At 41.4% G+C, this 16,748-nt stretch overlaps 1 protein-coding gene across 1 annotated transcript in view; it reads right to left on the reverse strand.

Annotated features, from left to right (window-relative positions):
• The window catches only part of LOC105454438 (whirlin), a 68,032-nt gene that overhangs the window by 6,177 nt on the left and 45,107 nt on the right, over positions 1-16,748 (reverse strand). Inside the window, exon 12 of the mRNA XM_011697047.1 lies at positions 2,306-2,533. Within this exon, the coding sequence (XP_011695349.1) occupies positions 2,306-2,533 (228 nt within the window). The remainder of the gene's footprint in view (positions 1-2,305; positions 2,534-16,748) is intronic.

Consider the following 16,748-nt stretch of genomic DNA (forward strand, 5'->3'; position numbering starts at 1 on the left):
AATTCGCGCGTGATGATATCACCTTGTTTCGCAACTTATTTCTCTCTTCTAAATTACATTTAATTCTATCATCTCCGGTTTTAATTCCTCACGAAATTTCTCACGAGAGCGAAAAGCCGATCCCCGAGTTGAGTCCTGCTGCGGATGTAAAGTCCGACACGCGAGGAAGATGAGACGCTCTGTGTACACACGTATAGTTTCACAAAATAGTGATCGTGCTAGAATGTAAGGACAAATCGTAAAAGAGGTAGCATGTGCAAAAACATCTAAGATAAAAAACACGTACAACACCTAACGCTATGTTCGACTAAACTCTCTAGTTCTAGGAGCACAAGGATAATTGATCGGTATGGATGTGACAGAGAGAAAAAAAGTGAAAAAGAGAGAGAAATCTAATTAGGAAGAGAACTCATGCCGAAGGGAGCAAACGTTTCCGGTGGCTCTCGAATCGCATCGCCCGCGCAATTTCCGCCCGCGTTTTTTACCTGTGGCGCGTTTACCGTTTCTTTTTCCTTTTTTTTTTTTACCGTGCCGGTTTATCTTATCGCGATGCCGCGCGACACTTTGCATTTCAACACACGTGACAATTATTCATAAGAGAAATTGAATATATTATTCCGCGGTAACCGCAATTCTCTGACAATCTTACTTACGTTTATTTATCGTTACGCGCGCGACGGGAACGATCGAGATTGTTGTCGGTTAATTGTACTTTATCCGTTAAATTCTCTCGCCACGATTTGTCACGTATCTCTTTTTACGGTGCCATTTTTTTTCTCTCGCGTAAACGTGACCCGGATATTTCAAGCGCAATTCGACGTAACCGCGAACCTTGCCGGAAGTTTACGATGTCGCGTTTGTTTCAGGATAATACGATTTTTATTACGAGAGTTTATTGCCGCACAGCGCGCAAGTCCTCTTTTCCACAGTTATTTTCTCTTTCGGCTTGCCAATTATATTTCGCTATAGCTCACAATTTGATTGTAGTACGACTATTCGTGCGGAAAGGGAAACTCGTAACCGTTGCCGACAGTTGCAGCTTGATTTTACGCGGAGTAAATTTCGTTCTATTTAGATACGCTAGATAAGTAAGTAACGGTGAAGGTGAATTTTTTGAAATATTAGAATTTATGAATTTATTGTAAGGATAAATTTATGATTTAACGGTAAAGGTAAATTTTTAGGAATATTAAATATTAAAGAAAATTTATTAATATATGCATATATTTAAAAAATGGAGTATAAATTAAAATTTGCGAATAACGAAATACGTATTACAGTGAGCCTTTTATTCAACAAAATATGAATATTATTTTGACAAAGAAGCAAATTATTCAGATATAATTCGCGGTAATTGCCACCTTCCCTAGCCGTTGTGATGTCACACGATGTTAAACACGTTTAGCAACTGTGATGAACTCGATTACGATTTCGTGTTGCATTGTAATTTTTTTTTTCGTGGAGATATTATCGCGAAAGATTTCCGGCGAGATCCGAATGGAGTTCTCCATGTTTCCTCCGCTTTCCGACACTCCGAAAATCGCTGCTCGTCGCTGATTGCGTCTCTCTTTCGATAAAAGGCATTATCAAATGCCGTGTATTCATGTCCTAATCTTTTTAAACAAGGGCGCCCATAAAAGACATCGTGTAAACTGATTTACAAAAATTTTTGAGGTAAAAACCGGACTTTGAAAAACTGAATTGAATTCACGATTAAAAATTTAAACTGAAGTGAAGTTAAAAGTGAAAGAAATTAAAATAGAATTTTAATTTGAATTACGAAATGATTATAGATAATTAAGGAAAAGTTCATATTTGGAGAAATAAGTCAATACAATTTTCTACCTGATTTTAAGTATTGAATAAATAAATTTCGAAAAATTAAAGAAAAATTTGACAATTAGACAATAATGTTTATAAAAAATGAACACTTAATAACATTATACAGATGTGATTGATGTAATATATGACACATCATTATTCGTGTGAAACACTTATAGAATATAAGTACATAAAAGAGAACGAAGTATCTTCTAAAAGTATCAAACTCAATTCTCGACGAAAACTTTTCGGATGTCCTTACCGATCCATTTTCATCCCCTTCCACGGACGCCCTTGTCCCTTCGCCCTTTCGCGAGTCAGCGCGAAGTGTCGGAGAGGAGAGTGAGTCGAGAAGGATAAAGTGAAAGGGGAAGGGGAGGGAGCGGGAGGTGAGGCAAAAAGGTGAGATAGAAAGAAACCGTGCGTTATTCAAGAGAAAGAGAGAGAAAGAGATTGCGTTTCTCTGCTGGATGGGAAAACTTACGAGGGGCCTGGCGCCCCAGTACCAGGATTTGACGCGTTGCGTTAGTCCACCGAGCAGGTGGGACCTCCAACCACCGAAACCTCCACCACCTCCTCCACTCTCCGAGCCCCTCTCCTCCCTGCTCTCGAGCTCGTCATCCTCCTCCAAATCGCGATTCCTGTCGCCGGCGCCCCGCCGCCCGTTACCGATCATCTCGGCGTCGCTACCCTCGCAACCCCCATCGCTCTCCTGCGCCGCGACGTCCGCGCGGTACAACACAACCGGAAATGCCTCATGTTAGCGTCCCGTGTTTCCGCCCGTTATACTTGCTAGTTTACACACGCACGCGAGGTATATTGCGGACGGTGTGAATCAATGTGATCGGTAATTATTGTCGAATTGAGGTAAGTGAGCGTGTGAATGTGTGTTGAAAGAGGTATGTAAGTATAGTTTAGAGGTCGAAATCGACCCCGGAAGGAAACTGTAGAAGAAAAAAGTCGTTTGCCTTAACATCAGCATAATTTTCCTTATTTTTAGAAACACGATTTTCAGAAATAATCACTATTAATTAAATCTAGTAAATTTTTTTTTCGTCTCTTTTCTTCTCCCCAAGTGCATGGCAGATCGACGTTAAAAGACAATACAGTGACGTCCAATAACCAAAATAGACGCCACATGTGTAGCCCTTTGACGTTATTCCATTACTTGGGTCTCTTTTATTCATCAGCACGATTTAAAGGTCGGTCTGTTTCTCTTTCGAATCGCCCGTATACGGAGGGTCCTTTGTAGCTCCTTAATGAGATTAATTGTATCGTATTCCCCTCGTTCGCCGAAATTACGCGTAATGAACTCAATCAAACTCATCAAGGAAATACAAAGGAACCTGTACTTTCTTGCCCTTCCTGCCCCCCTTTCCGCGTGTACGTAGTTAGCCCTTATTCGCTTCACCCTGAGTTGCGCCTGACTGTTGAGCTAATTTCCTGTCCAAAAACCAATCTCTGCTCGTTTCCTCTTCCCGTTTCTTTTACTCTTCTCGGGCAGCCACAGTGATTCCCCGCGAATGTGCAATTTTTCACAACAATCCCGCACGACGTTCTTTATGTCTCTATTATATCCACAATATCTCTATTATAGCACACGTGTACTTTATTACTTTTCATTTCTATGTGCTGTATAAAATGTTATTTGGAACAACGCGCTCGTTTTAGTTAACGAGGTTTACCTCGTCGCATTAAATAAAAAAAAAAAACGAGCTTCAAACGTCCAGGCAGTACCAGGTCTCTCTCGATAGTATCACGATCATGCGAGAAAAACGATACTTAGAAAGTGCGGTAACCGGCCGGTCTCTTTGTAAGGCGATCGTGGGACCTACATGATCGACACGTTCGCGTTTATGATCGTTTTGTGCGGGGACGCGTAACGGCGCGCAGGTGGGCCTGATTGTTGCCGTCTTAACTGGAGCACGTCCCCCTAGCTATACGTAGAGGATCGCATGAAACCAGTTATATAAATTGTTCAAGGATCGTTTCATAGTATCTCGGACCAGGCTGTAATTTTCTCAAAAAAGCTACATCACTCTAGCGAGGAGATCCCCGAGCGCAGGGAAAGAAACATTTTAAGGTCTGCTTCAGCGAGCGTGCCCTCAGCAAAATTTTAGATGTGGCTTACAAATTTTCGCATAAATTTTATTTTTAATAATATCAATAACAATTTTTGAAATTTGTTAAGACCTAGCCGATCATAGTAGAATTTTAGATATTGATGGACTTTAAAAATTTTGCATCGCACAAATTTTATTATTAATTATATTAATACAAATATTTTCTGTATTGCATAAATTATTTTCTCTATTACGAAAAAAAAATTCACTCAATCTTTTTATCGCACAAAAAAAATTGTTCTAAATTCAGATAAAATTTCGGATTATAATGAAGGATTAATAACGTATTTAAAATTAAGAGAAGAGCGTAATTAGGCGATTAATTCACCAATAGAGATAACACTAATAGTCGCTTCTTGATCTCGCGTCAGATTTTCGTTGCGTTTTGTTTTGACTTAAAACGGTAGACACGAAACCGTCAACGTAGCGTGCAAAAGTAGTTCAGCGTTTCGAGAATTAATACTTTAACCGCGCCGGTTGAATCTTCGCCGACTTCAGCCGGCGACTTCGCCGTCGTTCTAAATTCAAATCGCGTACATTTCGTGGTCACCCAGTAACCTTAGTCGGCAGCAGCAGGAAATAATAATCGTCGCCGGTTATTAATGGGACCGCCGCCGTCGCGGCCGCGCCGGAGAAAGTTTTCGGGGCGACGCGGTCCGTTATGTACACGCCGGTACCCCGAGGCTCACGTAGAACAAACGGGCGGGCCCGCCGAACGGCGGGGCCCCCGACGGAGGAAGCCTCGGTGTTTTACGATTTTACGATGTAGGTCAATTGTCGCGCGACGTTCAATGATTCCGCGGTCGGTCGGCTGGCCGCGCCGGCTGGCCGGAGTCGCCGCCGTGAGGTTTCGTTCCTGGAAAAGTCGGAGAACGGCCGAACACACACACAACCGGTCGTTCCTGTTCCTCTCTCTCGTCCGGGAATCGGTGGAACACGATATTCCTCTGTCAGTCGTGACATTTATCGAGGAAGCGCAACGACACGACCGTCGCGCAAAAAGCATCGTTGCTCGCCGGTTTAGTACCGTCCTAATTCGTGTACCAGTAGCTAGTGAGAAATATGTACTATGAGATGCTAATAAGATTGCGTTGCTGATAAAATTAACACCGTTAATGAATTTATCTTTTTACTACTTTTTTTTTTTTTTTTTGCCGACCTCGATTCGACAGACAAGATTTAGAATTTTATGTATAAATAAAACAGAATTATAAAGGAAATAGTATGTAGAATTTTTTTCAAAAAATACTTTGTGTGCTTAATGTAATTATCTTGGAAGTGAAGATTATTGCATGGATAGCGATAAGCCTTTTAGATAATTGCATTAAAAATCAAATAATTAATTCCTTTCATTAGATTTTTTTTAAATTTCTGCTGACCTCGATTTGATAAGACGTAAGATTTTCTGATATAAATAAAATGTAGAAGTACAAGAAAACAAAGCATAGAAAATCTTTTGAAATAACACTTCACGCGTTTAATTCAATTATCTTGAAAGAGAAGACTGTTGCGTGGCTGACGACAAGCTTTCGAGATAATTGCATTAAAAATAAATTAATTTATCTCTTTCATTGGTCTTCTTTTGCCAATCTCGATTTGACGCACAAGACTTGGAATTTTCTGGTATAAATAAAACATAAAACTATTAAAAAAAAAATACAGCGGAGTCTTTTATAGTAACACTTCATGCGTTTGATGCAATTATCTTGAAAGCGAAGATTTTCGCGGGGGTGGCGATATATAATCTTCGCTTTCAAGATAATTGCATTAAAGGTAAATTTATTATTTATTCTTTTTATGAGACTTTTTTAAAGTTTTAATAATCTTCGTTTTTTCAAGATAATTGCATTAAGCGCAATTGAAGCTTAAAAAGCTGTCTTTGATTTGACAAAGAATTTAAGAGTTGGTACTTTTCGATATAAATGAAATAAATACAAATTGTTGATAATTATTGGTGATTCCATTTAAATACACGAAAAAGATTTTGCTGACGTAAAGATTTGCAATGAGCCAGATACAGATTTGCAAATAATCGTGTTGAACTATCAAAATATTATGTGGAACGTTCAAACACAATGAGCGATGATGTTGCAAAAAGTTTTTTGATTGCGTTCCAGCAATCAGCTTGTGCGTCCTACATAATTATTTTGACAGTTTAACGAAATTATTTTTAGATCTGTATCCAGCTAAATTTTTAGATACTTTAACAAAACTCTTTCTGCGCGGAGACCATAATTTTCGCGCATGGACCGCGTTTAAGGACCTCGTTACGCCTGCGAGTCGTTCCGACCGGCCGCGGTGCGGCGAGCGAACTCCATGGATCACGCGTCGATCTCCGATGCGTAGGTGTCACTCACGAACTGGTTTGAAGAGTGGCGCAATACGCGCGTGGGGTTCGACGAACTCCTCTCTAACTCCTCGTTACTATATACTCCCGTACGCGTTACAATTTTTCCTCCGTATTAAAAATGCATCGCGTTTGAATCCTGTATAGCGCCAACGCTCGACGTCCGTGTCACGTCCATTCGAAGGATACGCGGCGACCGGAAAGATTTTTATATCCTCGTGAAAAAATTAATAATCAACCTGTCGCACTATACATCCTACGTCGCCGCTCCAGCCTTGGGCTATTAATAGACAATACTTTCGCGTCGAAATTCCAAAGATCGAAGCGTATCGAACAGAGCCGGGGGAACGTAATAATTCCTGCACCGCTCGGTTCGTAATTACCGCCGTTCACATCCCGGCACACCCGGTGCACCAAACATTAAAAAAAAAAAGGGAACGTCACGCGATCTACCTCGTTATATCATCGACCGCGATATGCGCGTGCATATCGCCCCTCCGGTATCGACCTGCGGATCTTCCCTTCTCGCGCGACGCACAATGGATCTTTTACTTCCCCTCTTCCTTCTTGCTGTTTTTTTTTTAGTCGCGCGTAATCGCGATCGAGCGACGATACGATCGCGGAGCCGCGCCGCGCGTCGGGTCGCTCGAATACGGCCCTGTTATCAGACTCGCGATTAGCGCGGCGGAGAGCCCCGCCGAAGAGAGCGGCGCTGCACCTGGGAGGACTGTGGCACACATGTAACCTGCCCGCTGCGTCGCGCGCGGTTCGCTAATCTGGCAACGTTGTGTTAGGGTGGCCGGTCTTACGGGCGTAGCTGCGATTTTCGGGCCCGAAAGCTGAAAGGTTTACGAGAGGACAAGTACCGTCCTCCTCAAGAGATCCATCCAGCATCCGACCGCGTGTCTTCGTCTTCGTAGAAAATGTGATGCTCGAGACACCGTGAGACAGTGCGCAGACAACTTCAACGGAATCGAGGCCTTCCGGGCCGGAAAGTGTTGCTTTCAGACCTTTCAGTCGCCGCGTCTTGTTGTCTATACGTTCCTGATTTTCTCTCACCTGTTACCTGTCCTCTCCCCATACCTCCCCCCCCTCTCTCTCTCTCTCTCTCTCTCTCTCTCCTTATCTTCCATTTGATCCTCTTTCGTTCGTTCGCTTTGCGCCGTAGTTTCTCCTGCTCTTTGACTCCCTACCTTTACTTTGTTGTTCTCATTCTCCCTCTCTCTCTCCCTCTCTCTCTCTCTTTCTTCCTCCTCATCGGTTCACTCGCCGCGCGCGTTCTCCCTCCCTCCTTCTTTCTCTTTCTTCGGCGGGCTGACTCACTCTCTCGATCAGGTAAACGTAAACCTGGCCGCGCTGGCCGCCACTTCATGTCCGATTCCTGAATCAGTCGCGCAGGCACCAGCGAGTCGAGCGCTTCCTCGCGTCGTTCTCTCGCGATCGAGTCCCACGACAGCATCGTCGCGATCCTCCCGTCGTCTGATCCTTCAAGTCCGAGAGACTGCGTCCTAATCGCGGACCGCGATTATAGATCTCGATCGTTCGGAGCAGTCTCTGTTAGGCACTCAGCAGGTATTTATCAGAGTTGAACTTTGGAAAGTTCGGCTTCTTTCATAACAAGCTATAACTTATACTTGCACGAAAAATATTTCAATACCTGAATAAGGCAATAATCTATAAGTATACTCCTAAATATCGTAATGTTCATCTCCTACCAATATACTTTAATCTTTGTTTAATTTACTTTTTATCTTTTTCTACTTCAAGAATTAGAGAAAGATCGAAAAAGAGTTTAATTAATTTTTTATCTTTTTTCAATTCTTAGAACTAGAAAAAAAATAAAGAGTAAGTTAAACCGCGATTGAATTTAATCCACATCGACGGAAATTGACATAAATATGTAAACGCTTTTCTAATCGAACATTTCCTTCTCACGTCCAACACGTCTGACACATCCTTTGACATTTCGAACACATCCTTTGCTTCTCGCAACTTATTGACTTTCTCCACAAATATTGTTTTTAAACGACACATTGATTTATATAATTATTTATATTTGTCGATCGCGCGATTCTGATGTTTATCGGGACATATTTATATATTTGACGTTTCATAGATCGCGATATTTGATCGATTATAATATTTGAGCGATTTAAGCTAATTCTGGCACGTTACCGCGGAGATTTCGTGTATTTTATATCTTACAAACATCGTTATCTGTAATGAGATTATATCACATCATACATAACGTAGTCGCGTAGAACGCGATACGCAAATTATTCCACGTATAGGGAAGCGTGTGGGCTTTAAACGCTCGATCGACATTCCGCGCTCTCGTGACGTTTACATCACGCGCAATAATGTAAAATCGCAGTTCTGCCTTTGTCTTGCTGACTCTACTTTGCGGCCTTCGAAATCGCGAACGAACCGTTGTCATTGCGCGGCGATTTTTCTTTTTTTTTTCGCTTTCCGGGGCGAAACGTGGCTCGCGCGCGCTTGCGGTAAAACGCGACGTACGGCGTTTAAGTAATACATTTCGAGAAGTGGGACGAGCACACGGTGATAATTGTCAAGCTGCAAGAACCGGGCAGGTCCGGTTCTTTTTTTTCGGCAGATCGGTTGATTTACTGCTTAGTGCTCGGCGAACACTGTCGCGTCGACTGGAAGTAGGATATCTGGCACATCCAGATAACACACGGGTGGAGCAAGAGGGACGACACCGGTAGATCTATCGATTTTAATCTCGAAAACAAAAGCTAGCAGACGAGGCAGTCGAAATATGAATCTCTTGGAAACGCATACGACTTCTGTAAAATTAATTATTATATCCCTTGCCTTTCGAGAAAATTAGATCATTCGATAATTCCTCGGTGTTTAGCTAATTAAAGAGAAAGTTAATTGTCCCGCTTTATTCCACGCGCAGTTGTTACGTCAAAGAGTCTTATTAATTGTAAACTAGAACGTCTAGCTGTTCGAACTAACGTTTAATATTTTCGGTAACGCGTTAATATCACCGCGGAAGTATTAGGGTATCTGATTTGAAACCACCACTTCTCGCGTTAACGACATTAATTCGGAACACCGGGCTCGGCTGCACAATAGAGCGCTCGTTGCATTGCAGCAATTACACGGTATTAGAAATTTCGTGCGATAAATCGGAAAACGGTTCGCGATTCGCGTCTCGCGTGATTACGCGCGCACCTCGATTAGGAAACTGCGTCACGCTTGATGAAATCTAACTGTGGCGAGATCATTAAGCAACAGTGGGAAGGCGCATGTATGTATAACACACGCTAATAATAATCCCCGCGCGCGCGAGATACACCGCGTGCAAAACGCGGATGCATATCTAGGTACCACGTGTGTGCATAATACGCGCCGCGCTACTGGGGCATGATCGATAATAGAAAATCGCCGCGTGAAACTTGTTGGATTCCGAAGACCCGCGTGTGAAAAGTACACATACGGTCCATGTGTATTTTCTGATCCTTCCGATCCTAGAATAAACATCGTGGAAACTCTAAAAAAGCCCGAGCGCTCAAAAATAGCGTTGCGAAACGTCAAGAAATACGGATCTCTTTAGAATTAGAAGCGCCTCAAGCTCTATTTCAGTATGAAATATCGGAGAATTTCCGAAGATAAAAAACGTAAATTTCGCTTGCCAATTGCGCGAAAATCGCAATAATCGGGGAATAAATATCGGAATACGATATACAAGGCGATATTTGAAAAGTATTCGCAGACTTACTCGCTCCATTCTCGATTTCCTCGCGGAATCATGACGGTGTTTTCTCCTCTCGGCTCACACCCGAGATCCGACCGGGCGTAAACAAGCTCGTAAAATCCCAGTAGATCGCGTTATTCTCCTTACTTTAAGGCTCTCGCGCGCCTCCCTCGATCCCCGTAGGCAACTCGACGTCGTAAAATTTTCGATTTCGGATGCCCACGTGCGCGCGGTTATTTGTTTTCCAAGAGATCATGACAGATTGACGTGCAGATTCGCTCGGAAAAGATTATCAATGAAAAAAAAAATACGCCTTCTTCCGGTCGTATTATCTTCCCTCTTATCTTCCCGTCTGATAGAATTTTATCAGTTAAGTTTTATCAGTAAACTTCTGTTTTTTCCAATGAAATCTCCAAATGTTACGTATAAATATCGCAATACGCTCCTATGGATATTTCACTGGTATCCTCTATATTTTTTAAAACGTGCAGGGAAATCGCGAGAAAGGTATACATCTTTCCCTTAGGACTCACAAACGTCAAACTTCGTTTTAAAATCCGCAAAACGGTAGAATACTTTTAAATCTTAAAATCCGTCGATCACAAAAAAAAACTTAGCGTTCATTCTACTCTTGCTCGCTCTGAAATCTTCAATCCACATTCCAGAACTTTGCGTCCGTCGACTTCGAAAGCGCTCTTTTTTTCTGCTCTCATTTCTGTTTAGCTTTCAATTTTTAGGCCTCTACTCATTCAGAACTCACACTATCGATGCTGATAATCATGATTCACTTATGTGAATGCACGTCACCGCTTTCCTTCGCGAAAGAGAAGCTACCCTTTTCTTTCTCGCTTCAATTTTTTTTTTCAGCCGTAAGAAACTCGGGCTAGGAAGCTCTCTCTTCTAATCGGCTTGCTAAAGCGTGTGACACTAAATGCTGCTAGTTTCATAAATCTGTCGCTGCTTTCTTCCCAGAAAGAATGAGGGTGCCCTCTTTTCAATTCTTTATCTCGAGAACGTCGACCACACAACTTCGACTCTCTCGTTTAATCGCGTCTAATGGCTCGCTAATCAGTACGCGCGCCTGTGTCACGCGCTTTCTTCAGATAGTCTCCAAAGAAAAAAAGCGATCCCGAAATCCACTTCCAGAATTCGCGAGCGATCCACAATCCGCGGCGGGAGATCCTATAGAACTTCGCTCTGAGAGAGCCGCACGAGTCGTAAAATCCCGTAATTCCGTAATTCTCCGTTCCTACTCGCGCGCAACCAACGACGACCTGACGTTCCCGTTTCCCTGCGGCTTCCAACAAAGTTCAGCCACCTAATCTCTAACTCCCGCTAATCGCTCGCCAACCGCGCCGACTATATAAACGCGCGTCACTGGCTTTCTTTCCCCACAGGAAAATCGTCGTCATGGAGTCGTGGCTGAGCGACGTTCAACGCGTGCGGATTCCGCGGCCCAAGTTCGGCAGCGGCAATTCCGTGCGGCGGTCCAACTCGTCGGTGCAGCACTCGGCGCGCTCGGACATGCACATCCACCGGCAGGGCCAGGATGTGGCCAAAGCCACCGAGGAGCTGCGCCAGGCGCTCCAGGACAAGCTCTGACCGACCCCGTCGTAAGAGTTCCGGCGAGGGCGCGGGAGCTCGCCTTCACGGGTATCCTTCCTCTCGCCATCCTCTTGTGCCTGCCTGCCACGAAGAGAGCCCGCTCGACGACGGGCGAACTCGAATCGTCGTCGAATTTTCTGTCGTTGTGTCGAGCGTTTTTTTTTTAAGTTTCCATGGAATTTTAAGAGAATTTTTTGTCGTAGATTTTTTCATGACATATATTATATATATATTTATTCGTCTAAAAATATTTTGTGAGTGACGCGATTTGCTTATGAAAGCGATCTTTAGATACTGAAAGTTATTTTGCATATTTAGATTCCTTTAAAGAGAACGTTTTTGCTTCGGGCTAAATTTGAAAGTTTAATTAAGATAAGATTGTGCTAAATTTGGATATTTTAAAATTTTTATGACAGTCTTCAATTCCCTTTAAAATTATTTTGGCAGTTTATAAACGTATCTTCCATCAAAGATAAATTTTTGTTCCGAGCTGAAAGTTAAAGCAATTAAGACTGCATAAAACTGTGCTAAATTTGAATATTTTAATTTCTTTTTCGGATTCTTTAATTCCTTTTGAAATTACTTTAATTTTTAGTTTATAAATATATATATATTCCTTCAAAGATAAATGTTTGCTGCTAAATTTGAGAATTAAATTAATTAAGATAAAATAATGCTAAATTTGGACTCAGATATTTTTATTTATCTTGTATGAAGTTCTTCAAATCTTTTATAGTTCATTTAATTAATAATTAATTTAATAGCTTAACGTAATGTTTAATAATTATAGAATTAAAAGCAATTGAAACTTTCTCAGTGAAAAGAAATAATAAAAAGTCCGATGTGAGCATGAGAAAACGTTCTGTGCGGCATGCAATGGAAATCGATTCGGCGATTCGATCGTTCGTTCCGTCGTCGAGCGGGGATCTGCAAAAAGGATCTGCCACGGAGGTATCTATCAACTTCGCATATCTCCGGAGCGGAGAGTCGGTGAGGTCGGTCATGCGGAAGAGTGAGTTCGGAACGAAGAGAGCGGCAGCGGCTGCGAAGATCGGGACGAGGATACACACGACGTCGGCACAACGCGACACACTCGCGGAAGAGCGCGGAACCGCTTCTCTCTCCCCCTCCGCTCTCTGGCGCTTCCGATCGATCGCAATTGTCGGGTGCAATTAGTCGAGAGGCAATTTGGCACGCGGTCGTCCTCGCCTGGGCGTGTGTGTATGTGTGTACACGCATGTGTGTGACTTATGACGAGGATCTTAACGAAGGAGCGTTCGAACGGATGATTCGCGCCCCGAGAGCGGCCAGCATCGTGGCGTTATAAGGACGAAGCAATTGTTCACCGCGGCTTTCGACCGCCGCCTCCGCGACGATCTCTCCATTCGATCGCGGATCGCCGCGAGAGATCCGCGAGAATCGCGCGGCGGCACGCGCCGCTGAAGAGCGAGGTCAGGCACTTAATTAGCTTGTAATTAACGTAAGCAACCTTGTGCACAAGACAATGCGCAAGGTATTCCTATAGCATTAAGAAAGCATAATCCGTAGATACATTCCGTCATTAGACGTAAGTTGTAAGTCGTAAGATTCTCTTGCTTACTCATTTTCATTATGATTTTTAATCGGGCAGCGCGTCCGTCTCTTATTTATATAGTAAATTATTGTACTCATTATTATCAAACTGTATCGTACTGTATCTCGATATTCGTCATTAGTTATGTCAGAAATTAGAATAAAATAAAGATGATCGTCGAGTCTCGAAAGAGAGCGAGAGTGTTTGTGAATCAATTGACTGATCCTCATTTAAATGCAGTAAAATCCGAATTCGATGAGTTTGTTCGAGTATTATATATCCTTCCCTCCCGCTTTTTCTATATCGCTAATAATTATACACAGTAAAGAACATTTTATATTTATGTTAGAAACGGTCCACTCACTTGTTGAATTAAATTTTGTGTTTATGAGTAATTAAATTATGAATAGTGAACAAATAATATAAAAATAATGTATTTTAAAACGTAAATTTTAACATAAATGAATAAAATGCTTGTTAATTTAACATACTATAAATGTTAATTTTATTGAAAAAATATGCTTCCACAGTTTGCTTACAAATTGTGTTACATTTTTAATATAATATTTGTATTTTTAACATATTCATCTTATGTTAAATTAACACAAAAATTTAAGTGGACCGTTTGGGATATGTGAAATGTGTTAATTATAACACAAATTTTCCAAAAACGTATTATAACGAAACTTCCCCGCCGCCACCCGCGGAGGCGAAAGAAATGGATCCGACGTCGATACGTGAGCCGCTTTTAGACCACCTTAGGCGAACGACTAATAGCGGAATCCCTCATTAATGGAAACGAGCGGCCTTAATTAGTTCGATTCTAATGAGACAGGCGCTCCTGCCTCACGCCTCTCCCCCCCTTTATCGTCGCGCTTCACTCGTCCCATTTCGGGAGAACGGCCGCGATTTCTAGGTAAATCACGTAAGTGCGCAGTTGCATCAGATGACCGGGGTGGTGGGAGTTCCCACGGCGAAGTTTTCGAGCCGTTGAAAATTGCCGCGGTGGTCGAGATATGCTGCGTTTGACAGCACGACGAAAATTCATCCCCGCGACGCGGGATTAATTTATGTACGCGAAGGATTTATCGGCATTATCGACGTGATGTAAATTGCGTTACGGATTAATTGTAGATTCGAAGTCAGGCTTATTAATTTATTTAACATCATGTTTAATTAGGTGATAATTTAATGAAGGTATTTATACCTCGGAGTGAAATTATTTAATAGATTGAAAGAACGTAACTGCCCTTTGTCTATTCGATTCATGATTGAACTAATCCAGTGTTTACACTCTAACCATGAATTTAGCATTAAATGTGATTACTGTAACCCCCGCATATTATGTGGAATAATAATCTAATTGAGGTATCGCGTAATTAGAATTTAGAGTATCGAGCGGTTGTATCGGTGTGAAATACGGTAAAAAAATTTTTTTTTCGTAGCAAAGTCATGTTGCTCTCAGTTTTGAAAATCTCTATTCTAAAATCATAATAATATATTAATTATGATATTGTATATTTATAATTTAAAATATCGAGCGTAAAATACAATGAAAAACTCGTTTTTGTAGCAAAAAGTCACGTTGTTTTCAATTTTGAATATCTCTCCCCTAAAATCACAATAATAATAAATCTTATTGTGATGTCAAATAATTATATTGGTGTAACATATGGTGACAAATGTATTTTTTCATGGTAAAAGGTCACATTGGCTTTAGTTTAGTTTAGTATTGCATACAATAATATATATTTTTGATGTCTCTATTTTAAAATCACAATAAAAAATAATCTAATTGGGATATCATGTAATTTAAAATTTCAAATAACCGTATTGATGTAAAATATAATAAACACATTCTTTCGCGGCAAAAGATTCCGTCGCCCTCAGTGTTGGATATCTCTACCTTAAAATCAGGATTTTCTTTTATTTGACATGGCAAAATTTCGGGATCTGTCGCGTGAATGGCAAATTGCGTTCGTGCGCACATGAAGGCGAGGGGCAAGCTCGTTTTAATCCGCCGTTATTACGGGAACAATCTGCAAGGGATTTTCAAGTAGAACGACTATCGCGATATCGATCGACGAAAGGGGATGAACAGCGGGCGAGATCGTGAAACGCGGCTCCTACGTTCCTTTTACTGATGTTTACTCCTCTCCGTTCGCTCTTATCGAGAATCCCTCATCGAGTTTCTCTCTTTCTTGTCGCAATAAGACGTGCTCGGGTGCATTATGAAGGAAAAGAAAGACGAAAAAGCGACAATCAAACGGCATCGAGATCGACTGCGGAATATACGGGGTGTCCTATCTTCATTTCTAGATTCTCGAATTCGAAATCAATGTTTCTCTAAATAATCATTTTAAATAGTTCATTTTCTAAATAAATCCATTTTTTTCTAAAGAGATAAGAATGATTAATTTATGAATTATTTGTAACCATTTATTTTATATTTTAGAATTATTAATATGTAAATTTAGTTATATATAATTTCCAATTGCACGCGGAGAGATGCCGTCTCTTTGCCATCCATATCTGAAATATATATTTATATTTCATTTATATATACATTTTTTTATAGTATTATATAACAGGATTAATTTGTCTGATTTCGTTTGATTTACTCTGATATATTAGAGATTGGAAAAATTGAAGATTTTTTTTACCAAAAAGTACCTAAAGCTGGCAATTTAAAAAGGCATTTTTCTTTTTTATCACCCGTACTGAGGATTGATTTATAATTTCATTCTTGTGATTTAATAATTCACGGATAAATTGTGATCTGCTGTGTCAAGAACACCTTGTATATTAACCGCACCGTAATTAACTCGTGATGCGATTTTTCGACGGAGTTTCCGATAACGATTTACAATTCCCTCCTCCCTTCTGCCCGACGTTGATTAACTCTTTGAGGCGGTTTTTGCTCAGTTGCTCGTTCTATCTCGAGGTCTTTAAGTTGTTTCCCTCCCCTCCTTTCCCCCACGAAAACCGCATTTCATCGAATGCTGTTACAGTATGACAGTTCTTTATGCCTGTATCACACTAGCGATTCTATCTGCGTTTGCGTTTACGTCTCTCGATCAATTACAAAGGAGCCGATGGCCAACTGCTCCTTTTTGATTGGTTTAGAGAAGCAATCGCCAATCACTAGTGTGATACGGGCATTTTACGGGCGAAAATTTCGCAATCCGGTAGAAACCATTAAATAAATTGCACGCACGCGCGAATAGATTTTTAAAATATTCGTCCGAGTCTAAACGCGGATGTTAAATCGGGTGTTAATTTGCGTCTCGGAAATACCGCGGAAAATACCTCTATATTTTAATTATTAATATATAATCGCGCCAATTTCCACGTTCTCGCGCGCGATGGCTGCCTCGCGCGTACGTTGTCCAGACGGTTAATTGCAAACCGCGAAAAGACCTTCCGAGTAGGCCGGTTAATGGGCTCACCAGGAGCGGGAGGGAGGGGCTCTTAATAGAGCCTATTATACAATTTACTAAAATTATATATCGCGGCGGTTTTTGGACCGAGCACGTTCGGATAAATATAGATATC

The sequence above is a fragment of the Wasmannia auropunctata genome, unplaced genomic scaffold (assembly GCF_000956235.1).
Source record: "Wasmannia auropunctata unplaced genomic scaffold, wasmannia.A_1.0 LD335985.1, whole genome shotgun sequence".
Lineage (NCBI taxonomy): Eukaryota > Metazoa > Arthropoda > Insecta > Hymenoptera > Formicidae > Wasmannia > Wasmannia auropunctata.